Source organism: Sander lucioperca, chromosome 23, assembly GCF_008315115.2.
Source record: "Sander lucioperca isolate FBNREF2018 chromosome 23, SLUC_FBN_1.2, whole genome shotgun sequence".
Classification (NCBI taxonomy): domain Eukaryota; kingdom Metazoa; phylum Chordata; class Actinopteri; order Perciformes; family Percidae; genus Sander; species Sander lucioperca.
In genome coordinates, this window is record NC_050195.1 from 7598670 (window position 1) to 7624311 (window position 25642).

A 25642-nucleotide genomic window follows, 5' to 3' on the forward strand; every position below is an offset into this window, starting at 1 on the left:
GAATATGTAAAAAGAAAGGTTGTTAGGCATACATTAAATTGTAAACAGAAATAATCATCCGATTATCGATGCAGCATCGTCCATGTCCACGATTCGATGCATCGATTATTTGATTAATTTCAACACCTCAAATCTCTACTGGCATGTTGGAGATGTTCAGTTTGTTGTGAATGTAAAGAGTAGCTTTTGCTGAAGTCGAGACAAGGCCGATTAAGGGTTAAGTTGGTCAGTGTGCAGGCACAGGTCATACTATTTTTATACGAATTTCATGCTCAGGTTAATGAACACGCTTCTTGTTCATGGCCAGCATCAGTTCTGACATGAAGTCTCCACCATCTCCTCCCTGCAGCGATGGTGTAGTCCTCTTTGGTGGAGCAGGAGGCATCTTCTTCACTGAGCCAGAAGGCCGAATCGCTGCTCTTGGGACTGCAGCAGGTGGAGGTGGTGGTGGAGGCGGCGGGGGTGCTCCAGCCCCTGTGAACATTGGCTGAGGTGGAGGCGGAGGTAAAAACCCTGGATCTGGTGGTGGAGGAGGCAGAGACTGGTCCACACCCCTGAAACTCACTGGGGGAGGCGGTAGTGGTGGGGAGTTAAATGTGGGTGGAGGAGGTAGTGAACCAAAGCCAATGGCCGGTGGAGGCGGTGGAAGGAAGTCTGGCGGGGCCTCTAAGGCATCGTCTTCATTGGGTGGGGGCGGTGGAGGAGGAAGGAGGTCCATTGCAGGTGGAGGTGGAGGGAAGTTTGTTGGCAGGTGTCGCTGGGGGGCAGCAGGTTTTGAGGAACTCTTTGCAGCCAAAGGAGGTGTTGGGTGAGGGAAGACTGACAATGGTGGGGGTGGAGGTGGAGGTGGGACATTTCCAAAGTCCTGAGAAGACAGAATAACAATGATGACAACAAGTACAAGAGGTGGACACATAACTTTTTTTTTTTTTTTACCTAGGTGTTAGCAGTGTCTTAAACAGTATTAAAGTTGATGGGTCAATTTAGCGACAGGTTAGCACCTCAAAAACTCTTAAACACAACTACATTTTTAAGACTGACTTTTATGACTTTTTCGACATACTATACTATGACTTTTTATAATGTTTTTCAACATAGGCCTACTATACGACTTTTTATAACGTTTTTCGAAATAGGCCTACTATACTATGACTTTTTAATGACTTTCGACATACTATACTATTACTTTTAATTACTTTTTTGACATACTATACAATGACTTTTTTCAATAAACTATACTATGACAGTTGACTTTTTTTCAATATACTATGACTTTTTTCGACATACTATACTATAGGGCTGTGCAATTAATTAAAATTTAATCGTGATTATGATTTTGGCTCCCAATGATCACAAAAACAGAATAATCGAGAAAAACAATTATTTAGCTCATTACGGTTTGCAAGTAAACTCTTATTTTCCTCTTGTGTTCTGAACGGAAAAAAAAGTTTAAATAGGAAAGGTATTAAGGCAAATATCACAGTTGTAGGTGTTTTTTTTTACTGTTGATTTATGTAACTTTTTGTTTTGTTTTTTAAGTTCAATAATTGCAACATCTTTCCAGAAGTCAACAAGTAATCGTGTTAAATTATCATGATTTTAATATTGACCGAAATAATCGTGATTATATTTTTTTCCCATAATCAAGCTGCTCTACTATACCATGACTTTTCTCAACAATCTATACTATGACTTTTTGGACTTTTTTTTGACATACTATACTATGACTTTTTCCGACATACTATACAATGGCTTTTTACAACTTTTTTCGTGCATGAATACAGTGTTCGAAGGAGTTATCGTAAACTAAGTTTAGTTGTACCATCTTAAAATTAATGTATAGTAAGTGTTTTGCTGATGTAACTGGTTTGAACTCAAAGTCGTCTTTAAATGTATAGAAAGCATCTTATTCCTGCATATACCGTTAGTCAAATGATAAAGTCGATTATCAAAATTAATTTTGTTACTCAGTTAATTTCAAGAGAATTGTAGGAAAATATGGGGCCCTTAAAATAAAGTGCTATCCCATTTGTTGCTTTTCTCAGTATTTTTTTTATTGTCAATTGAATAGATTTGAATGTGGCCTGATGTCTGGACAAAGCCTAAAAGCATCACATTGGGATTTGGGCATTTTTCATCATTATCTAACATTTTTATAAACTGATAATGAAAATAATCATTAGTTTTAACCCTAGTGAAGAGTTTCGTACCACAGAAACAGGTCCTTGTTGGGGCTTGGGAGCATGACCATTGGCCTGGCTTGGTGATTTGGCTGGCAGAGAAGGAGAAACACCATGAGTAAACATACGATATACAGGCAAAAGGTTTGTGCTAACATCACTACATCTTGGCTTGTTCAGTGAAGGGCAGCTTGTGTGTCGTTCTACCTTTGATGGTGGGTGAGGGTGTTGAAGGATTGGAGCTGGATGGAGTGCTGCTGCTGCGGTTGGTCCACACAGAGCTGACAGCAGCCTTCTCTGCCGTTTTATAGTTTTCATACAGCGACGCACCGTACTGGAATTGTAAGAAACACACCAGCATGAGTTTTGGTCAAATGGAGATTTCCTTTCCTATTATTTAATGCAAAGATGGTCAAATTTACCTTTGCAATCCGTATTCCGGTTACCCAAAGGTTCATGGACCAAGCATCATCGCAGCAGAGGTACTTGATGTACTGAGACTCTTTTTGGATCTGAGGGTGCTGTAGAGTCAAATCCAAATAGTGAACAGGTTAGTAAAGAACCTACTTTGTTAAAAGTCTTTTTAGCATTATAAACAGATCTTAAATATTCCTGTCAACAGGCTTTTTAATACATTTCTGGGAGAAATGAAGGTAACATACTTTAACAGATTCCAGTTAAATTAGATTACACTACTCTGCACCCACACAACCCTGCCTTTCAGTATAGCTCACATTCAATGTGCAATAAGCTGTTTATTGGCAAGCAAAAGACCAAAACACACAAACATTAGCCTCTGGGGTAACATATGGCACTGTGATCTTTCTAGCTGTTGTCCAACCACTACTATATTTCATTAGTGTATTTCCTGAAAGACAAAATCCCCTGATTCAATATTGCACTTCTATACTCTCGGAGAAAAGGGATCAGAAGCGATGCAGCAGAACCAGATACATTGTAGTTTTCACACCATGCATTCTTCTTCCTTTTCAACACCTGGGGCCTACATTACCCACGATGCTATTCAACTGCTGAGAGCACACTCAGAGATTCAGGTGTTATGCTAGCAGTGGTTAATGTAGACTCGAGTCACTAGCTCCGCACAACCAAATTCAAACATGTAATTTTCAGTCCCAACTAATGCTGACTCACTTTTACATATACAGTGATACTCAACAAGACCTGTAAACAGACTGTGATGTGTACAATTAGTGGAGTTACCCTTTTAGGATACCACAAGGGGGCAGAGGGAGTCTAAATCAGAGTGCTGATGGGGAAACTCCAGTTAAATGGATGATATTTTTTCAATTCCTGTTGTTTGGAATAGTCCAGTCAGCATTTCTGACAAACTGGAAACCAAAAAAGCCAAACGTGAGCGCCATTGAGTACATCCTGTAATCCAGTTTAATTGAGGAAATATGGAGGTGTTTGATGCTAAAATATTCTTAATTTTTGGATTGTGCCAGTAAGTGTACACCAAATATTTACTTTACAGTGCACACTGTATGGGTCTAACATTAATCAAAGAGTCAACTGTTTTTTCCCTGAAGAGGAAGTTGACTTGCCACATAATGTTGTGATATCAGTTATACACAATGGGGATGGTTTTAGAGATCACCTCAGGCAGAACCTCTGAATGTAAACAGCTAAATGATGAAGCTAATTGTTTTGCTCTTGTTGCAGCAGTTTTTGGCAGCCCGTAAACACCACCCAACCAATCTGTCAAAAACACACCCTAATTCAAACACTCGGGCAGCCGAAAGCAGCTTCAGTTATTATCGTATCATTATCATTATCATCTACCAGAGCTGAGGCGAAAGTTTTACTGTATCGATTTCTAAACAACAACAGGCCGTGAGAAGCCTGGCTAGCCTTCCAAAAAGTCCACTCTGACAGGTTTTCTTTTTCCCTGGGCAGCAGCGCCTTTAGCTCAAACCTTGAGGACTCGTGTCTTTCACTGGTTCGTAATTCAGTTTCTTTGCCTCTCTGAGCTCTTTTTGCTTTGATCCTCACCAACTAGCCTAATCTGCTGATTCTAGTATTTCCCAGAGAAGACAGGGGAAAAGAAAGCGGACTTTCACATCACTTTAACTCACCACTAACTTCATCTAATTTAATCTAATTTCATGTCAGTCAGCATTTCTTATATGTTGTTATGAGTGCCGTAGGTACCTCCCATCACCAGTAATATTCTAAAATTGAAAGTACTCTTAATTAAATGCATGGTACAGCCATTTAAAAAAAAAAAAATTAGGAACTGTTAAAAAAGCTCTTTCTCACCACTTGTCTCCTTTCACTTCTTTAAATGAAACTATTTATTGCATTTCGCACTTCCAGTAGAGAAAGCAGCTGTGTGGCTGACCATACACTCAGACGCCACCATGCAACAATGAATTCTGCATTGATCTCTATTGCGCCATGCGTTATACTGTGTGATGTATGCCTCTTAACACCTGCGAGCAAAACAGCAAAACTGACAAGGCACTCAAGAGTCTTACAGTAAAGGTTTTCTTCAGTCAGTCTGTTTATTAACTCCACAGTGAAAGGCATTGAGACAAACCACATTGATGAGACAACAAATTTGAACTTACCTTCAGAAAAAAGCAGAAGTCAGTTGGGGCTTTGTATTTGCCCTTAAAGTCTTTGCCATAGTAGACATTTACATTGTCAAACTGGACAAAGCAGATGAGGTCACGGGATGACTGAAAAAGAAATAAGGGATTACATAAACTGATCTGTAGTGCCTTTTTTATCATTTTCCTGTTCCCTCCGCCTATTGAATTGATAATCTACACTACAAGTGTAATAGTAGGTGCATAACGCCCTGTATGAATGGTATGTTTGGGAAGTTAAAGCTCCCAAGAGATCTAGCATATACAGTTAGGAAATATATTTTAGGTATCCAGCAGGCAGTAAAAGCTGTAGTTATATTCAGTGATGCAAGAAAGAAGAACGTGGTTCATAAAGCAAAAAGACTACTACACATTAGGACTTTGTAGTCCCAGTGAAAAAAAAAAAAAAAGAATTCATATTTTTTAAGGTTGCAAAAAAAAAAAAATATCTCAATATCTGCTGGACTTTATCTTTCACCACTTGCTCCAGGCTAACTGAATGTATCCTGGATTAGAGCATTAGCTGTTGGATGTGTTTATGGTCTGGTCCCCTTTTGACCCCTGACCTTGGTTTTTCCTTTGGGCACGTAATAAATTCCAGAGGCCCTCAGCTGAAAGAGCCGCGGTTTCCAGGACTTCTTGCCGTCTTCTTTTAGGTGCATCACCCCCTCGAGATCAGGCACGATGATGGACGTCCCGCAGAAGTTCTCCTGCGAGGTAAAGAAGGGATTAAAGGGGTCATTTCGAGGAGCTCCAACAGGGACAACTGTCACACAGAAAACATTTATTATTATTTATTATTTATTTACCTGTATTAATAACTCCTTGTCTTTGTCTTTCATGTCTTTGAGAGCGTTCTTATCCTTCTTCCATAAATAAAAGTTCTGCAGGAATTAAACAAAGTGCATTAATGTATTTCCTGATTTTTCCTCAAGTGCCACCAGCAGATTCACAGATTGCCATGAAAGTTTGTACATCTTGGACATTCATTCGTCTAATACTTTGGTTTATGACCAAATACCTGCAAAACTAATGACATTCCCATCAGCCTCTGCTGTACTTGGTGTTAAGCACTAAGTAGCTAATGTTAGCATGCTAACACAGCAAACTAAAATAGTGAGCATGTTAAACATTATACCCGGTAAACATTAAGTGTTGTCATTCAAGGTTCAAACAACTTTATTTCTCCCAAAGGGCAATTCAGTTTCAACAGTCGCATCAGCATTAGCATGCTCCCTTTAGCATTTAGCTCAAAGTGCTGCTGCGCCTTATGGATGGGTACAGTCACAGAGCTGCTAGCATGGCTGTACACTCTTAGTCTTATATATGAAATGTCCGCTTCCTCAAATATGTATGGTTATTTTTGTGAAATGGATGGATAAAACAATAATCCTTAACTTTTTAACTCTTAAATCCAATTTAAACATTAAATATCAGAACGAAAATAATCATCAGCGTTGAAAATCCCTTGAACCCTACTCTTTGGCCCTGTGTGACTGGGCTAGTGTGGTTTCATATCACAGTCTGGGCCGATGTTTTCATTGTGGCGAGAGAGTGTTCTATTTTGGTAGCTCTTGTGAACAGCGTAAACTACATACATTGATAGCGACATACTGTGAAAAACAGCTGGGCCCTTTTGTTGGGGAATGTGGAAGAACATGATGGAGTACTTTAAAAATGAGAATATCTCACCAGTTTTCCAAACCGCCTATTTGTGTCTGCCAACAGAACGAATCCATTAATTATAATAAAAGGGTCCCATTGTATCAACAAACATGCCAAGATCTCATGCCAAGGTCTTTTGCCTGAGGCCATTTTGTCTGACATATTACAGTGAGGACATACATGTTAGAGGTCATCCTGCATGGAGGAAAGACATTTTATAATTCAGACAACAATTCAACAGTGAAAATAGCCAGATGGCGCTGGGCTGAAACAATGTGGAGATGGATTTGAACAAAACCAAGGCCAAGAATAACGAACTAGCCAGTGTTGGACTTTTGAGATGTCACATCACCTCTGATCACTCAGTATATGTTTAGAGAGGTATGTAAAGGTGCATACAACGAGGGGACCAACCTGTGGGTTTTTGAAAACCTCATATTTTTCCCCCCGCTCCTGGAAGAGGACTTTGTTCTCGCTGTCTCTCGTCCATGCAGAGAGAGGCTCCACGAGGTTCTCGTGGTCTTCAAATGTCCGTTCTGTCAAAAGAAAAGCAAATTTAGATTAGAGCTGGGCGAAGTGGAGAAAATCAAATATCACAATATTTTTTTACCAAATATCTATGGCGATATTGTAGGGTTGACTATTGGCGCTTTCACAAAATACTAACACAATGAGAGTTTTGATAAATAATCACCAAAGTGGGTAAAGGCAAATAATAAAACAGCTAGTAAGTCTGGTAAAGTCAGAAAATGACATCACTTTACTGTTATGCAGGCTTTAAAACCAGGAAAAGGCAACACTTATATCCCAAATTTAGGACAATATCTAGCCTCATATATCGATGTCGATATAATAGCGATAAATTGCCCAGCCCTAATTTAGATGTCAGCAAACTAGCAGTAATAGTATTGAGATTATCTAATTAAAGCCATTATGTGTGTATTTTATGCGTTCATAGCATCTTTTTAATTTACTCTGATGTTTTGCAAATTGAGTTTGCAGAAAAATGAGACAATCCTGGGGAACATTAGTGCAATCTAGAGTCCACGTCTTTTTTGATGGTGCCATTAGGGGGTGCTAAAGTCTGAATTTTTCAAATTCTTAAAACGTTGGCTTTAAGTAAAAAAATAACACAATGTAAAATTACTCCATTACAAGTCATGGATAGATTACTGAATAGGCCTAACACACACAGGCCCGGGGGAAAAATGGGTAATGGGGCCCCAAGCCAGAATGTGGGTCTCCTGGGATATTACAATTTCTTTTTTCTTTCCTTATACCCATCTGCTATATTTTTGCTGGTACTGTAGGGAGGAGAGGGGTTTGCTTATGTATATGAGCCCAGAGTTTTATTGTCTTGGTATGCGTCCATGGTACAAGTAAAAGTCCTGGGTTAGGGTTAGTTGATGGCAGCAAAAATGCTCTTATATCGTATTAAAGTAATCGTATTACATTTCATTACATGTTTGTAAGTTCATGTGTAAGCTACATTTTATTATTCTGCTGATTAAGCTGATCCATGTGATGCTGTATCTAACTACTATATATAGTTTTGGGGGGTTTTGTGAGGCGTCATTTACTTTAATAAATATGCTTGCTTACTTGCCAGTAAACACTGCCATGAAAAATATTTTAACACTACACTAATGCCAATTTTTAATCTTCCAAAGCCAGTTTACTCCCTCACTATAGTCTTTAAACTCACATAATATGCTCCATGTCCCCTCTGTTTCAGCTTTGCACCATAAAACAAATGCTTTACCATATGTACAGTAGTTCATTCTGTCACGAAATCTTTAAATCAGCTGAGCTCCATGGTTCAAAGTCAATTTCACAGCTGTACAATTGTCTATTTGAAATGGGACGAATTAAGGAAGGGCTAAATAAAAATACGAGCCTCCCCATTTTGCTGGAAGGACTTTAAACCACTAAACACTAAACCTCAAAAACACATTAGGGGCACTTTCTTCCTCCTCCCCTTCCGCCTCTCTGCCCACCCACACACTCAGTGCCACAGATCTCCAGAATGCACTGGGCATTTGACTGTAGTTTAGCCATGGTCCCAAATTACAGTTTACCAAAGGTAGGCATTAAATAAATTGCTGCCAGGGTTCCAGTCTATAGTTTGACTATTACAATCATTAAATGGATGGTGTGACTTTGCTGCTCTAGTGAGTTATTTGGAGTAGAAGTCCCTTTGAACTGCATTACGCACAGGTTTTGGTAGTCTGCATGGTAAGCACATGGGGGGAATTTAACAGAGATGACTTGTTTAAAGATAGTATTGCTATTGAGCTCTGTGGGTGTTTATTGTGCACAACTTTACTTGACTTTTTTTTTTGGTTAAGATTAAAGGTTGGCAACAATTTATATTAGAACGCAAGGGTTTACAGACATTTAAAAATAACCTGACTTAAACCGTTTCCATCGTCATTGTCATACTGTCTAGTTAGGAGATGACACCATGCCCTGTGCACCCCCGTGCTCATGAGTCAAATGACCACAAACAACATGCTTTAAATAAAACAGTGTGACCGACAGCTAATTTAAACACAGGATGTCTGTCATTTTGTTAAAAAATAAACTATCCTGATGAAAGGGAAACAGATTTCCTCATTTGTTGTGCACGGGCAGAATATATAATCGTTTTACAAAAGAAACAATGCGTGAATTTCCAGAAAGTAAACGAGTGAGTTCCTCTTTCAAGGTTTATCTACAGCAGTGTTTGTACTTGTACTCAGGCGTTTAAGAGCCCTGTGTGATATACAGTATTACAACCTCAGCACCATTAATACAAAAATCGGCTTCAAGTTTGTGTTTTTGAGTTACTGGAAGAAGTTGTTAGCATTTCGGAGCAATGCTCCAATTTCAAAAAAGGGTAGTGTAAATGACTCCTGTGACAAGGTATTTGCAGCCAACAGTCAAAGGATAGGCATACGTCTTATTGACAACATTACTTACTTTACTTATTATCCACACATTCTTATTGTCTCTTGACACATCTTATTCCTTTGTGCCATACTGTAGACCTTTAATGCTGTCCATAACCTATTATATACACATGAAAGACATACTATTGCATGGTGAAATGTTCCTTCATTACCATGAACATGGGCACTGTAGGACATTGTGAGTCAATCCCATATACACCATTCTGCTGTTGTAAATACTAACATGCCAAATGTGTATTAATCCGCTGCTGAAAATAGTCCCACAACAAAGGTACTATTTACTCCTGTTTGAGTAACATTTGCAATAAACTACAGTGCCCAGCAGTTTGGGGAATTACTTAATCTTTTTTTTAGAATAAAACTAAATATTTTATGATTCATTTTTGAAGATTTATGTCTTCAGTAGGTTAAACAGGGCTTGGGGCTGAGAGCCACAAACTGTCAGAAGTCTTGCAAAATGGACATCTAATGGAATTTGTTGAAAATATGGAACACTAAATCCAGGCTTATCCTTTAATATAGTTTTTCACAGCTTAACTAGCTGCATATAAAATTACTTGAATATAATTTTCAAGCAAAATAATGTTGACTTACAATTTATTGCTCACAGAGGTCTGATGAAGATGTTAGAAAACAGAAAACAGATGGTAATGAGCGGCTCAAGAATCTGATAGTGACAAAGTCCAGCAGCTGAAGTAAATATAGCACAGACGGCTCAGATGGAGGATTGAGATCATAAGGCTTCTATTTCCGTATGACAGAGAGGAAGACTGACAGTGTCTGATACAGCAAATTAAACCCACCTGTCTACACTGTGTGTGTGTGTGTGTGTGTGTGTGTGTGTGTGTGTGTGTGTGTGTGTGTGTGTGTGTGTGTGTGAGAGAGAGGGATAGAAACAGTGTAGGAAAGAGAGGAGGAGGGAGATGGATAGGAGTAAGATCAATGTTTCACTCTGAGCTTGCTGCAGTATGGCTACAGTTGCGCCAATAAAAACACAGTTCATCATCTAGACCTGATTGAAATATCCCTCCCTGCATATTGTGTGTGTTTAGTTGACAATTCATATAAAACATACTAAAGGCTTATGTTGTTGAAGTCTGTGTATATTGCCACTGTTGTGTCTTTCTCATTCTGTTGATATATTTGCTGCCCAGCTTGCACCTATTGCTGTGTTGTTTCTACACTAAATTTACCAGAAATCACTTTAGTAGTATTGTTTCATTGTGTTTTCTGTTAATACAATGTTGGTAGTTGCTTAATCTAGCAACGCAGTTCTTTGATTTATTCCAAACTGCTGCTGGAAATGTACACCACAGGAAAATACTTAACAATAGTTAAATACCAAACAAGTCAATGGCAGAATAAGCTGTTTGGCATTGGCAGAGAAGATTTGGCAAATTTTTCATGGGCGCAACCCACATACTCAGTGCTGCTACTCATCCCACAAATGCATGTTCCTTACAAATGGGGCACCATTTGAAAGGGAACTAAACAGGCTTTCCAACGGTATAAAATGTATTGCCAAAAAGCATTGTTACCACAGAGAAATAATCTACCAAACACAAATTTCCTTACTTCTTGTGCAAAGTTTATATATTTGTGCAGCCCTACCACACTGTACATAAGCCTACGGTATATTAGATGCTATATTGCAGTAACTCACCAAGTTGCAGGTCTGGGTTGGTCTCAACCAGGCTCCAGTCCACATTGCAGTCACAGTGAGTCTTCTCAAACAGGTTGTCCAGAACCTCCCTGACAGTCTGTCTCTCGTCCACCATCAGAGTCTTGGAGCTGCCGTCATTCATCAGCACCTTCACCACCAACTGTTAGAAGAATTAGCCTTTATTCTTCCGACCGCTCAAAGTGCTTTACACTAATGTTACTGCACATGCCACATTCACACTCATACAGAGTACCAATCTGCTCATTGGGGTCTACTTTAATCGTTCACACATATTCGCACGATTTGGGATTCAGTATCTTGCCGAAGGACACTTCGACATGCGTACTAGAGTGGCCGGGGTTTGAACCGCCGATTAGTGGACGACCCACTCTACCTCCTGAGCATGCTAACAAGCTAGCTACATGCCATGATAGCAAGTCTTCTGGTTATTTCAGTAGGCATTCTTACCACATTGTTAATAAATCTACATTAATTCATTTGTACTTTCCATTTAAATGTATGTATTAGTAATACGCAACTTCAATCAACCAAATGTTTGTTGCACGGACTCTCAACCATGTTACCTGTTGGCCATGGGTCCAACTGCCAAACAGGAAGTGCGAGCTTTCATTGCGCTTTATAGTAAATGGAACTCAGACTGTACCATTTTGAGTGTAGTACAGAGGGGGGAGGGGGTATTGTTTCAGGGAATAGTCTGTTTTAAGCGCCCTAAACAACTAATATTTCCAAGTCAGGAACGTTATAATTATTGGAAATTGTTTGTGTTGTTTTTATATAGATACTAGGGATATATAGGGGTAGAAGCTCCTTTAGAGCAGATCATGGTTGAAGTAGGAGTTGGTTCAGTTCAGGTGTAGACCTACTATAGACTTGCTGCTAGCCATGGGCCTAGCCTAACTTTTCTTTTGTTGACTTATAGATCTCTTGATTTTTTTTTTTTTTGTCTTTATTTTTGTTTTTGTTTTTCACAACCTCAACAAAAAGGTGTGATGTAACCTACAAATAAAACATACACCAGGTGAAGAATACTCCGGCCTCTGTGTGTTCTGCCACGTCAAACTTCTTTGGCTTTTTTGGTAATTTCCTCCCAATTGTTTTTGTCTCTTTTTGCAGTCTCAGCACCCCCTTTTCCCAAGTTGGCTGAGATTAATTTTGCTCTGGAGTGCTTTCCTCACAGGCTCATATGGCTACACGCTTCCTCTCATCTGAAACAAATCCAGCTTTTGGAAGCTGTGGAGTTTTTACAGAACCAAGGTCAGCCAATCGCTTGCATTGTGTCATTAAAAAATGTGGGTTTCAGAGATGTTATCACAAGAGGATTTAGAGTGTTAGATCACATATTTCTCAGCCTCAACCTTTACTGGAAAACAATATGGGTTTGGCATGCGGTTGAATGAAATGTCACTGGATATCAAATTATTTTCCTTCTTACAGTACTTCCTAATGCAAAGCAGGTATCTTCAAAATATGTGATCCGTGTCGAAAGCATGCTCCAGAACCAGTGGGTCTATCTGAAAAGCCTCTGCCCACAGATGGTTGTGCTGAAACCACTGAGAGTGCACCTTGCTCTTCTACATCTAACAACCCTGATACAGATGTTCCTGTGAAAGTGGCCAGTGGTCTGTGTTTCCTCAGCATCCACACACACCCACACCCACACCCACACACACACACACACACACACACACACACACACACATTCAGGCGTTTAAGAGCCCTGTGTGATATACAGTATTACAACCACAGCACCATTAAAAAATCGGCTTCAAGTTTGTGTTTTTGAGTTCCTGGAAGAAGTTGTTAGCATTTCGGAGCAATGCTCCAATTTCAAAAAAGGGTAGTGTAAATGTTTTCTGTGACAAGGTATTTGCAGCCTCAAAGGATAGGCATACGTCTTATTGTCAACATTACTTATTCTTATTGTCTCTTGACACATCTTATTCCTTTGTGCCATACTGTAGACCTTTAATGCTGTCCATAACCTATTATATACACATGAAAGACATACTATTGCATGGTGAAATGTTCCTTCATTACCATGAACATGGGCACTGTAGGACATTGTGAGTCAATCCCATATACACCATTCTGCTATTGTAAATACTAACATGCCAAATGTGTATTAATCCGCTGCTGAAAATAGTCCCACAACAAAGGTACTATTTACTCCTGTTTGAGTAACATTTGCAATAAACTACAGTGCCCAGCAGTTTGGGGAATTACTTAATCTTTTTTAGAATAAAACTAAATATTTTATGATTCACTTTTGAAGATTTATGTCTTCAGAAGTCTTGCAAAATGGATATCTAATGGAATTTGTTGAAAATATGGAACACTAAATACAGGCTTATCCTTTAATTTAGTTTTTCACAGCTTTGATGGATGGATTTATGGATTAATCACACACACACACACACACACACACACACACACACACACACACACACACACAGTAAGTTTAGATTTTTCTAAGAATTTATAATTATTGTCTTAGGGAAACAGATCATTAATGCAGCCATGAATAGAAGTGTAGAACTTGGCAGTCATATCATCAGTCACTTAACCTATGATAACATTTGAATGGAACTAGTTTAGTTCTGTGTTAAATTGCACATCCTGGTGTGAAGCTTTGCATGCAAGACCACATGTCTGTGCTTTTGTTGACTGCTTTGAAGATGAGAAAGTTTCCACATATCACCCAAAGAGGGGAAACGGCGCTGTCCTTCAGGACGTTGGCTGGATGAAGGTAGCCATCCATTACCGTGATTGATGGCTCTCCCAAAGGAAAAGAAAGAGCCATACTGTCTTTGATGATTACGTCTTTTACAGTGAAGTCCATGTAGCCGTAATTCACGATGTCTTTAAAGTTTACCGTTGCCAGTGGATGTAAGATTAGAGGAGTACACTTCAGGGTTTGGTTGTCTTACCTTTTTCACTTTAGCTTCCTTGAGCTTCTCAAGAGCAAGCTTGATTTTGTCTGCTTTTATGTTCGCCTCCATTTCCTCCTAAATAGGGCAAACAATAAAATGTTATGTTTTAGTGCAGAATAGATGTTCATCCATTAGTTATAATCTAGCATAAGTGGGATATATTCTACCATGGTGTCATTGTGTTAAAGCTACACTAGTATACTCAGTAAACTGCACACAGCACAATCATGTAATAACTCCAAGAAATAGTTCGACATCCAGGGAAAATACGCCTATTTGGTTAGGTTACTGCTCCAGAACACAACTTGTCATTGTTACACTTTGTTTTTTGTACGGATTAAACAAACAAGATAAAACACATTTATTAGTGAGTCAGAGGTGCTGGTAGGCGGAGTTTGTTACCTTTGGACAGAGCCAGGTCAGATTTTCCCCCTCTGTTTCCAGTCTTTATATTAAACTAAGCTAATTGGCGGCCGACTGTAGCTTCAAATTTACCATACAGTATATACATTCTCATCTAATTCTCGTCAAAAAAAAAAAAAGAAGTAACTCTGGCAAATTCATTTCTGTGGATGTAGCACTTTAATGCTGTTCAGGAGATGGAGGAGGAGTTTAATTTTCATTTCCCATATGTGGAAGAATTCCATTTGGGACATTAGATCTAATCTAATAAATCTCAATTAGCAAGGATAGGATACGCTTTACTTTGGTTTATAACTTGGTGTGTTTTTACATTAAAATCCTATCCTGCCTACAGTGCAGTTTTAATGAACTTGTACACCTTTACCTAACAATGACGCATTCTTTGCCTCAGCACAGCTGGTGTTTTTACCTCAGAAGGATGAGGTAACAAGCCCTGCTAAAGCAATAAGCTCCCGTCTGGCTTTGCACCCCCGCCCTCCTCCTCCACCCCACCACTGCCACATCTTACCCCCCCTTCTCCAACCTTTGGTATTGATCCTGTTACTCTCTCCTGCCTCACTGTTTGATCTGTTCCAGACAGACTCTCTGCTGTTTCGCCTCACAGGTCTCTGTAACTGTAACAGATGCCTCCATCCAGGAACAACTACGCCATGATCTCACCGTCCAACTGTTATAAGAGCAATACCACTCTTCCCATTTCCACAAAGACAAAAAGAAATCACTAGAAATGTATATGCTGGGAACTGGTGATGCTTTTGATGTAAAACTGTCTTGTCACGCACGGCTCAGGAAGCGCTTTCTTAAGGTAAACCAAGACACGCCACCAATAAAACAGAGATTGTGACATTATTGCCTCTCTCTGCTTCATGTGCTCTTGTGTACCGTAATACATTTTAAGGGCCTACCAATGCTCAAGACACTTTCTCTTCTGCTTCACTGTCATCCAGTATTGTGGCATTTTCCTTGAAAACTGTACTAACCAAAATAAACTCTCTATTACTCGGACAACAAGCATTGGTTAAAACTCTCACTTCGTACATTTTGGACTAGTTCCCACTAGTAGAGAGAGGTTAAAAGGTCATGACAGAGATGCTGCTCTCATCTTACAAACTGTACAATGGCTGACTCACCTTTGTAGGCTTTGGAACCTGAGGGGGCGGAGGTGGTAAAGGGGAGGCGGTGGAGGAGGCCGGGGTGCTAACATTGCTGCTCGTGCTGCTCGCTGGTGATGCCGGGGAAGCGAGGGAGGAGGCAGGGTGGGTGCTCAGGCCCTTAGGTGGTGGCGGTAAGTCTGGCGGGGGGAGTGATGGCACCTTCAGAACTTCCTTTTGTGCTGCAAATTTCTCCTCCGTGGCATTGAGATCAGCCACCAAATCAGCCATGAGCGCATCCAAATCGCAGTCTTCCAGTTCATTGAGGGACTCTGATGTTAGAAGATAATCAGGTTATTCGTTAAGATCTGACCCAGGTACAGAATGTACAGTATATCAGAGACAAGTGCCAGGTGATGACCTCATGACCTAAGGTGTTACCTCTCTTTCAAAATATTTGGCCAAGTTTTTAAGGAGACATTAGTTCTTTATGGAGACATTAGTTTTTTTAAATAGACGTGCTTTCCCCCCTAAACATTAAGAACTTTTATTTATTTTTTATAAGTTTCTCTCTTTGTTTTATAATAACATCTAAATGCTCTGGTAGAATTCATGAAATTGTAACATTTATGTATGGTACGTGGCCATTAACAAATAAAATATAGGCATTTCTTAAGGGCAGGCTAAAGCATTAGGAAATGATTAATTAACCATTTTCAAGTCATTATTTACAAATGTCTCAACATCATGAATGGATTGTCCGGGCATTTGACATTTCATTTCCCCCTCAGGATGAATCAAAATGACTTTCATGATTCCTTAACCACCATCAGGTCAAAATGTAATTTGTCTATTACTTTGGTTTATGATAACATACCTGCAAAACTAATGACATGAGTCATTACAGTCACTGATTAGAGTCACTGAATGAGCGAAAGCTCAAACTGGCTCTTTGTCTTATTTCTTTATGGAAATTGTTGTTTTTGTTTTGTGCCCTTTTTTTCTGTCACTCTGATTACTCTGAAAGATCATATTGAAAAATTGAGTTGTCAATAAGGAAGAAAGCTCAAGCACCTTATTATTTTTGTTAGTTTTTATTCATTGATTTAATTTGCATAGCTTTTTGTCTTTCTTTTCTTTTTTTTCTATATTTATTGTATCTTTTGATGTGTGGTTGTTAATTGATGGTTAGACCTGATCTGTCATGTATTCATGTGTTCTGTTGGTTGTTTTTGTTTTTGTGGAATAAAAAAACACACACACTTAAACAGCACCTGCTAAACATCAGCAGGCTAATATTGTCATTGTGACCATATGTTGATGTTAGCATTTAGCTTAAAGTACCGCTTAGAGGTTATAGATTTATATTGCGATTAATTGGCATTCAGTAAGATGTAGGAAGATTTGTCTTTGTGAAATAAATTGTGGGGAAGAGAAAATTAGCAAATTAGCCTGATCACTAATCAAAACACACCTCTTCAGATTAGCTTTCCACATACAATAGTCTTTACATTTCTCACCTGATAGTTAGATAGTTTATTGTTTATGTGTTGGTTTTATTGCTTATCTGTTTTTAATGTGCTATATGTGCTGGTTTTACTGTAAAGTGTCTTTGAGTACCATGTAAAGCGCTATATAAATAAAATGTATTATTATTATTATTAGTAGTAGTAGTATTTATTTGACAGGACTGAAGTACTGTACTTGTGATACAGGGGAACAGGGACGGGGAGACTTTAAGTAGAGTAATGACAACAGATGCTGCAACCTTGCTTTAACATTAACCTGCTTGTGTTACAGCCCATACAAGCCAGAGTACACACTTAGTAATTACAGTAACCTCCAGCTTCATCTAGCAACAGTAGCCAGATACACTGCAGAGCAACTGAATGCTGAATTTCTACCTCATTTACGTCACTGCCAGTAATCTAGATCAGCTTCTAGATAACTGATGAAACATGCGATATATAATCTGCCGTTGCACAACTGCTGCGTTGTAGAGAGTCATCGTGGAAAAGCTTAACACTTAGCTCTTTCAAGTATTTCTACACACAGACAAAATGTTAAGTCACCATTCAGGTCAGCATAGCCAATAGAGTAGTTGACTTCCTTGTCGGTGCTGGGGAGAGGCGCAGGAGGTACTGTTTCCTGTCCGAGACTCTGCGGTGAAGAATGAACAAGGCAGTGTGTTTATAAGAGCATGGATATAATATCTGTACAGACCCCCAGAGGCTCAGCGAGTTAATCAACAACACATTCTGAAACATAAACTGTCCCCAAACATTATGTAAGAAAGTAGAATGTTTACACGTGTAATGTTGCATCTGTTTTTAGGTATTACACCAAAAAAGAGCTTTTATGTGTTATATTAAGCCCCCCTCCCTGGCAAAGTAGAAGTGATTTAAAATGACGGGTGGGTTGGAAAACAACATCAAAGTGGTCAGCAAGGTTTTTCACAAAGAAAAACAACGTGTAATCTCTAGCTGGTTCATGCCATTTGACCTCCCCTACAGAAGAGAGTGTAATTTATGGTTGTTAGATGACCACAAAAGAGTGCCCCCCCCCACCGCACCGTCTGCCAGTCTAGAGTGTCTGGGTGATCGATGGTGGGTTTTAGTGAGTTTGTCGTCGAAGAAGAAAAGTCTATCCAAGGGGAGAGAATTAACCATGGGCAGTCTGGAGAAAACATGTTGTTGTGTCCACTCAGTGTTGCAAGAAAGATGTGTATAACATTGTTCATTAAAACCTATTTTTATTGCAAAAACAATGACGATCTGGTACACTCTGTGCTGTGACAGCATAAAAAGGTAAGTTCCTATTGTGCTTTACACTGGAAATTTTTAAAAATTAAAATTTTCGAATTGGCCTGTTGGACTCTATGTATATATTAATAATACTCTAATTATTATTTTTTAAATGGCACCTGCTTTTTGCAAATCATTTTTTAGGCCAATGAAATGAAGTGAAACCAAAAGGTTATTGTTGTTCCATATACAAGTCTAGGCTATTATGATTCCATCCACTCTTTAAAATGGATTCACATTTTACCAGTCCTTTTTAAAATGAATTTCTTTTTTAACTTTTCCATTTTCTTTTTCTCTTTTTCTTTAGTTTTGATGTTTGTTTTGCCTTTGCCTGCTTTTATTCCAGCAATGACATTTGTAAGTAAATTTTTTTACAAACGGCTCTGAGCAACTGATTGAAAATACATATGTTAATAAAAAAAGCATTGCTAATAATAATAAAAACATTAAAAAAAATCCAATCCTTATCCATATAGATTTTATGTTATAAAGACTAGTATTAGATACGTATTTCTGTCTCAAAAGTAAACAGCAATGAGGTACAATACTACTTACATAATAAGTAATGAGTGATAATTAATTAAATAGGGCCCAGGGAAATAAATAGAAGAAAAAGCCTCCAGATGTGGAGTGAAGTGCTGGAATAAAACTGTGTGACCGTAGTTGTCATAACACCGTCTTAGCTCACCTGAGTGAGGAGGTCCATCTCCCCCAGCAGGTCAGTGAACATGGCGTCAATGTCGTCCATCTGTTTAAAGCAACAACAAAAGTGTCAGACACCAAAGAAATACTCAAAGATCAGACTGTAAACTGTTTTACCACGCGACAAAAAACTGATTGTCCACTGTTGGAGCACCATGTGTATCAATGTATTGGTTGGTGCTGCAAGGAAGCAAAGAGTTTAAATTGATTGGATATGATTGCCATGACGAATGACAGTGAAGGAATGTGTGGAATGAAGAGGTAAACACATCCGAGCGGTGAAACAACTGTTAAATACACATGCATGTTACACAGCCAGTGGTGAGACACAGTACTTTACTTTGAAATGTGTGCAGTTGTATTTAGTGCCCTGAGGCCATGCTATCATGCAAAACATCTCCAACCCAGACTGAAGGAAGAAAAGTAAGAATGCATTACTTCCAGGTATTCATTTTGCACCAGAACGTGTTGAGTCTCGTTGCACATGTTGAGTTGGAGAGTGAAATATTATTTCATTTTTGTATTTTCTGTCAGTCAGAAGTAAAATGTACTTTGTTATTGACCGAGCAGGGCATCTCACACTTTCTACTTTATTTTAAGCCGAAAGACCCTCTAACTCAACACTGCAATCAGTCTTGTGTCGTTAAATACCATGTGTTGAAATCATGCACTCACAATACATGATTACAATGTGCAACGTTTGTTTCAACCATTGGGACAATACCAATTAATTTGAAATACTGTGTACTAAAGAACTAAAATCTGAATTCATGGCCACAAAAATTGATCCCTGAAACATGCTAAGTCGTAAAGAATTCGAAACGATCGATAGTAAAAACATATGCATGCTGTATACTGGGCTTATTGTAGCTATCAATTGCTGATCAAGTCTCAAGGCTCGTAAACTTGACTGCTTCAGATTCATACAGTTTAATCCAGACATCGTTGATATTTTTTAGTCTAAAGTAGCAAAATAGCCGGTGGAACGACTGTGTTTTTCCTGAAAACAACTTCTGAAGATCCACTTGAGATTTCAATCTGTAATTATGTACAGTATGCTGACTCTCACACATGTATTATTTGAATCCCCATTTTCTCAGAGCAAATGTTATGATGGGCTAGAATGTGCAGTCAAAACAGAGTCCCTGTTTTTCTTACAGTGGAACATGACCAGTAGTGGGGAGGTGTCAGTGGGAGTTCATTCAGTCACAGTGGGGCTTTGATGGGGTTTTAACTTCACTAATTCCAGAAATGTAATGTGCTGTATTGTATCAGCGTGCCAGACAGTGACTGAGTCTGTAAGGGTATACTATTCTGATTAAAGACATTCAAAAGAAAGTATAGCTGCATTGACTGCTGAACCACTCAGGTGTTTTAGTTTTATTTTGGTGTTTCATTCAGAAGATGAATTCCATTGACTTTTGACTTTTCCTCTTGTGCCTCCATGAAGTCAAAGTTTCCTCTTATCCAGTGAAATATCTCAAAATCTCCTGGATGGATTGTCAAAAAGAAAAAAAAAAGAATATGTACAGACATTGATGGTTTCCAGATGATCCCCGGACTTTTCATCTTGCGCCATCATCAAGTGAAAATTTTTATTTGGTTTATGACCAAATACCTTCATCAATCATCAGCCTCAGCTTTCCTACTTTGTCAGCAAGGGCAAACCCAGTTTTCATTGTTGTACAATACTTAATTTACTTACTTTAATTCATATCCAAATACTTTGTGCAAAGTTTAGAACAAAACATGAATAAAACAGACAGCATTTTGTTCATTCAAGACAATAGTATTTATGACTTCAGAGCAGTCTAGCTATGAGCGTGGCTCTATTTTTGTAAGAACAGTAACGGCTAACTGAGATACCTTAGTGCGGCTTTACTAATTTTGTAGCACAAAATCATGTTTGGTCTGCAAAACTCAGAGCTTGGGTTGTTATAATGATTAATCATGGTTATGTTTAGCTGTAAGATGTGATACACTTATACTTGAATATGAAGTTGTGTTCTGGTTATAGAAGAAGCTGGGGTCAGTTTGGTGTGGTTAAAGGTAAGGAAACAATATATGGGCTATTATGATATCTGCACATCTCAAACAGACCTCATAGTGGCTGCACACTTTTTACCCACTTTTTTATAGGCCTCCTTGTTATTGTACCATTAGCCACTAACCTCAAAACTAAAATAAGCTCCACCCACTCATTCATTTCATTGGATTAACTCAACCAATGTTCTCTCCCTCAGAAAAATGTTAACATAACTAAAGTCTTCACTTTTCCCCCTGCTGTTATGGTACATACGATGTGAAAATATTATTTCAAACAAAGTGTAACTCGCTGCTTTTACTCATCACGTTTTGGAATCTGTTTAGTCAAAAGAAAACATCTTCAGAGATTAATCAAAAGCATAATAAGAAACTCGGGGCAAACCCTCAGTCACCCTGCGGAGGAGACAAGAGTGATTGATTGTGTTCCAGGCAAGAGTTCATACAGTGCTGTGACATGATGTTTCTCATTTGAATGTGAAATGGATCAATATTGTTCCAACATCTAACAGATGGCGTGTGCATGTATGGTTTAAAGCTTATGAAAACGGTATCTTCTCATTCAATAAATGAGTTTGTGCTGTAGATAAAAAAACCTAAGTATTTTCCAGAATGACTAAACGTCTTTGCATGTCATGCACTTATTCCTATATGACTAGTGTATGTGTGGTTCTTTCTAACTGTTGTAGCAAGTGGGCTCACTCCTCCACCCCTTTACAAGAATGGTTTGCCCTAGGAGGAAGTGGTAAAGGGTGTACTTCCTGCCACTTGCAATGTTGAAATCATTTATGAAATGGTGACACGAGCAGCCACCTGGGACCTTAATGCTGCCGTTTCCTTCACTCACATGATGTCACATTGTAATGGTCTGAAAACATCATTTACATGGACCTATGTACGTGACATTCTGCATAATGACGAAACAATATGTATATAGTGTCACCTCACATTGTGTTATTTATATTGATTTTTTTTTAAATATTTTACTTTTTAAATTTTGCTATTTTATATTTGTTATTTATACTGTCATTCTGGCAGCTGCTAAACTGTGTTTCATTGTTGAAAACAATGACAACAAAGATCTCTTCTATTCTAACATAACATAACGTTTAGCAATTGCAGTCTCAAAAATGCAAAACTTGGGATAAAACACATTAAAAAAAACTATTATTATAACCACTCCTTAATTATTTTCATTCACCTTTTCTTCCCGTGGTGTCATATTTTCTGTAGTGTCATGGCAACCACAAATCAACAGACCTCACTGTAACAACCCACATAGAACACGTAAACACTGTGACCGTCTATAATGTGTATTCTTAAAGTCACACAAGGGAAAAACTTAGTGTCAGTCAGGTCACTCTCTGGCAGCTGCTTTTAGAGGCCAAATGCATTAAATGAAGCACTCCCAACTCTCATACAGTAAAGAGAATTCAGAGAGAGTGTAGCATTGGCCAGACATTGAAAACAAAGGCAAAAGTTGCTGTGCTTTTTTTGTGATGTTTATAATTACTTCTTTCGCACATAAATGCACGATTGTATTCATGTCTCACTCCACCCATCAACATTAAACTTAGGAAAGTATTACACTTTTTTTTTTTTAATTGTAGGTGTGACATTGTTAACAAAACAGAGAACCACAGAAAAGGTGTTAACTTTAAGCTGGTGTCATTACAACCATATATGATTATCAGTAGAGGCTAGTTGTTTTACATAAAAGAATAATTTAAAATGTCAAAAATAAGCATATTCGCCTTTTTGCTGAGAGTTAATGAAAAGATTGACAACACTCATATTGTAGACATACTCATAACTGTTGACTATAAAGCTAGAGCCAGGAGGCAATTAGCTTAGCTTAGCTTAGCATAAGGCTGTGGCTATTGATTAAACAAACAAGATATAATTGTTAGTGTTGGTAAATTGTTTTTTTTAAATCTTAGGACAGAGCGTGCTAGCTGTTTCCCCTCATTTCCTGTCCTTATGCTAAGCTAAGCTAACTATCTATTGGCTCTAGCTTCATATTTTACACAGATGGATGGATTTTACACAGATGGATGTGAGTGGTATCAATCTTGTCATCGAACCCTCAGCAAGAAAGCAAATAAGCTCATTTCCTAACATGTCCATGGCTCAAGTTATAAGGGATGACGTGGATCTGTTGTGAAATCATGCAAAAGATTGTATCAGCAATATTGGAAAACCTTCATAGTTAGAAGTGAACGTTTGGCAATCACTAATGCTATTTGAAAGAACCATTACTGATGCGTAAAGTGCTCTGAAGTGAGCTGACTTTTCCATTGAAATCGTACAAACTGATGACAAGTGTAGATTGTCCTCTGCAAAGTGAGATGGGGAGAATAATGGGATCATTTCATTTCCCTTCAATAACTGCATTTACTGTCAAACAAAGTAAGTATTTGGGTTCATATTCACATTACTTTGGATAAAGTTGCAGCCTGAAGGAAGACAATCATGAAAGTATGCCACTGCCTCTTTGCCCCATTTCTATTTTCTTTCCTGAAACCACTCTAAAAATATGTAATTTGTCAGCATTTACAAATATTACTGGTAACACTCTGGCATGAAATCTGGCGCCCTTTCAAACCCGCACAATGCATTGTACACACCATTCTGTTTCTGATATCCAAAGAAAGACAAAGACAAAAATATTGCATGCAAGCGACTTCTACATTCCTCCAGAAAACGAATCCTAAATAATCTCAGATATTTCTCACCATATTAAGTCCACACACATCACTCAAGTTTGAAACGAGAAAATAGAAACCAGACAACAACCCTAAGTGGCTGTATTGAAGAACAGCATGTTTACTATAATGTATAGAAACTCCCTCTCTTACTCGGCTTGAATATCTTTAATTGGGTCTTTGGCAGATGTGTTTACAGAACTGGATGTACTATACAGTAAAGTAGGCAAATTAGGGAGTCTGCAGCAGAAACAAAGCACTGAAGAGCATTAAGAATCATAACCGACATTTAACAATACATACAGTAAGATAGTATGTTTGCTGAAGGGAGTTTGTGCTTTTGTAGAAATCAAACATGGACACTTATTTCCACTAAGGGTATATTTACATGGGGAAAATAAGAATCCTTCAACCTTTTCATTACTTTTCTTTAACATAAAATCCCCTCTGCACTTGAGTCATTGGACAGTCTGTCTAAACATATATTGCAACGTTTTTTTTGGCCTCGTCAGCAGTCAAAATCAGAAAACTGTCAGCTAAAAGGTTTTTACTCCAGCATTCCAAGTAGACTCTTGCAGTGATATGAGATGCAGTTTATAAGTAATCCAGTCCTTTTTTTCCTGTGACTTAATCTCATCTCAAAAAGCCAAATGTACATTATGTTCCTATCATCAATGACAGCACTATTAGCTTTAAAATAAGAGGCCAACCCTATCAGTTTCATGGGGTTATTGAGTCATACAGCAGTCTGAAATGAGAGCCGGGTCCACCCAGTTGGAAAGCAGATGAACTAACACCCTTTTCATTATATTAAAATAGCCCAATGACTGCCTTATCGCTGTACAGCAACCTAATTAAGCCTTATACCGTGAGTAAAAAAACCATCTCGAGTGACAATAGCCATTTTGTTTCATTTGTCCACTATCATACCATAATTTAACAACTTTTAAAAGGGTTTAAATCACAAAATTTGACAGGATGTCTAAGATTTTCAGTCTGTATTATGAACATTTGTATGGTCCTTCCAGCATTTATTTGACAGCCCAACAAGGATTCATATATTCATATAGTCAAAGTCACGTACGCTCAGAGGAAAGCAGCTATGGGTGTTTACCGTTAACTGAAGGTACAACATCCAACTTAGCAGAGATGTAACTCACCTTTTTTAAATGTATTAATCCTTGTTTCAGCGGTTAGTTTCAAGATAACAGCTTCATGGACATCAGTTCCACCCCTAAATACTACTCTCTAATAAAGCTCAAGTGATATACAGGCAGTTTTGGGTGTGTTGATGTGGATTGCATCTGGCTCTCTTGACTGTTGACTTCTTCCTGCTTTATGCGGAAGTTCAGGTCCAGACCTGTCACTGCATTCCTTCCAAAAGCTCAATACTTTCACAACAGTCTTGTCTTGACAGCGCTGGGCCGTCCCCCTTGACAGCCTCCATATATACACTGTACTGCAAGTGTTTTAAACATAGACAGATCAGGAGAAAACTGCAGTCAAGTTCGCTGTGACTTCCAATCATGGTGCTGATTGACAAGCCTTTGAGTAGATGTGAAAGTTTTTGGAAGAAAAAATATAAGCGAGGTCTCGGTGGGATCGAGGGAACGGCTGATTCAGCACAAGGAATGGGACGGTCTAGGTTAATGATTAGATTAGACTTTAGACAGGAGTGGTAATGTGGCACAACAAAGCAGTGAACACCAGACTCAAGCTGAGTTCCTGTGATCTAAATTCTTCTGCAAAACACAGTGTCGCCTCTAGACAGATCCATAACATTTAGCAGTATTTGCTGTACAACTTTCAAAAACAATAAGTGTTTTTTTCTGCGCTTAAAATCAGGAAGGAA

General features: G+C 38.5%; 1 protein-coding gene across 2 annotated transcripts; it reads right to left on the bottom strand.

The window, feature by feature from the left end:
• Positions 1-189: 189 nt before the first annotated feature.
• On the bottom strand, positions 190-25198 carry LOC116048572 (amyloid beta (A4) precursor protein-binding, family B, member 1 interacting protein). Of its 2 annotated transcripts, none has more exons than XM_035998078.1 (14): positions 24954-25198; positions 19029-19090; positions 17609-17696; positions 15576-15868; positions 14020-14097; positions 11072-11231; positions 6872-6993; positions 5602-5676; positions 5359-5502; positions 4772-4882; positions 2603-2701; positions 2388-2514; positions 2211-2272; positions 190-865 (listed from the first exon to the last, which is right to left on the bottom strand). In XM_035998078.1, exons 2-14 carry the CDS (start codon positions 19086-19088, stop codon positions 278-280), a joined length of 2007 nt encoding a protein of 668 aa, XP_035853971.1. In that variant the 5' UTR covers positions 19089-19090; positions 24954-25198; the 3' UTR covers positions 190-277. The 2 variants fall into 2 exon arrangements, with proteins under 2 accessions (XP_035853971.1, XP_031153581.1); XM_031297721.2 differs by having other exon boundaries at positions 19029-19088; positions 24951-25198.
• Positions 25199-25642: the final 444 nt, after the last annotated feature.

What these genes read in the sequence shown, in the direction of transcription:
- LOC116048572 (XM_035998078.1), bottom strand. Translation starts at nt 19,088, where the DNA reads ATGGACGACATTGACGCCATGTTCACTGACCTGCTGGGGGAGATGGAC. An exon ending in TGCCCAAAGGAAAAACCAAG is followed by an intron (nt 4,883 to 5,358) that starts GTCAGGGGTCAA and finishes TTTCTTTTTCAG; the next exon opens with TCATCCCGTGACCTCATCTG. An exon ending in CCGGAATACGGATTGCAAAG is followed by an intron (nt 2,515 to 2,602) that starts GTAAATTTGACC and finishes TTACAATTCCAG; the next exon opens with TACGGTGCGTCGCTGTATGA.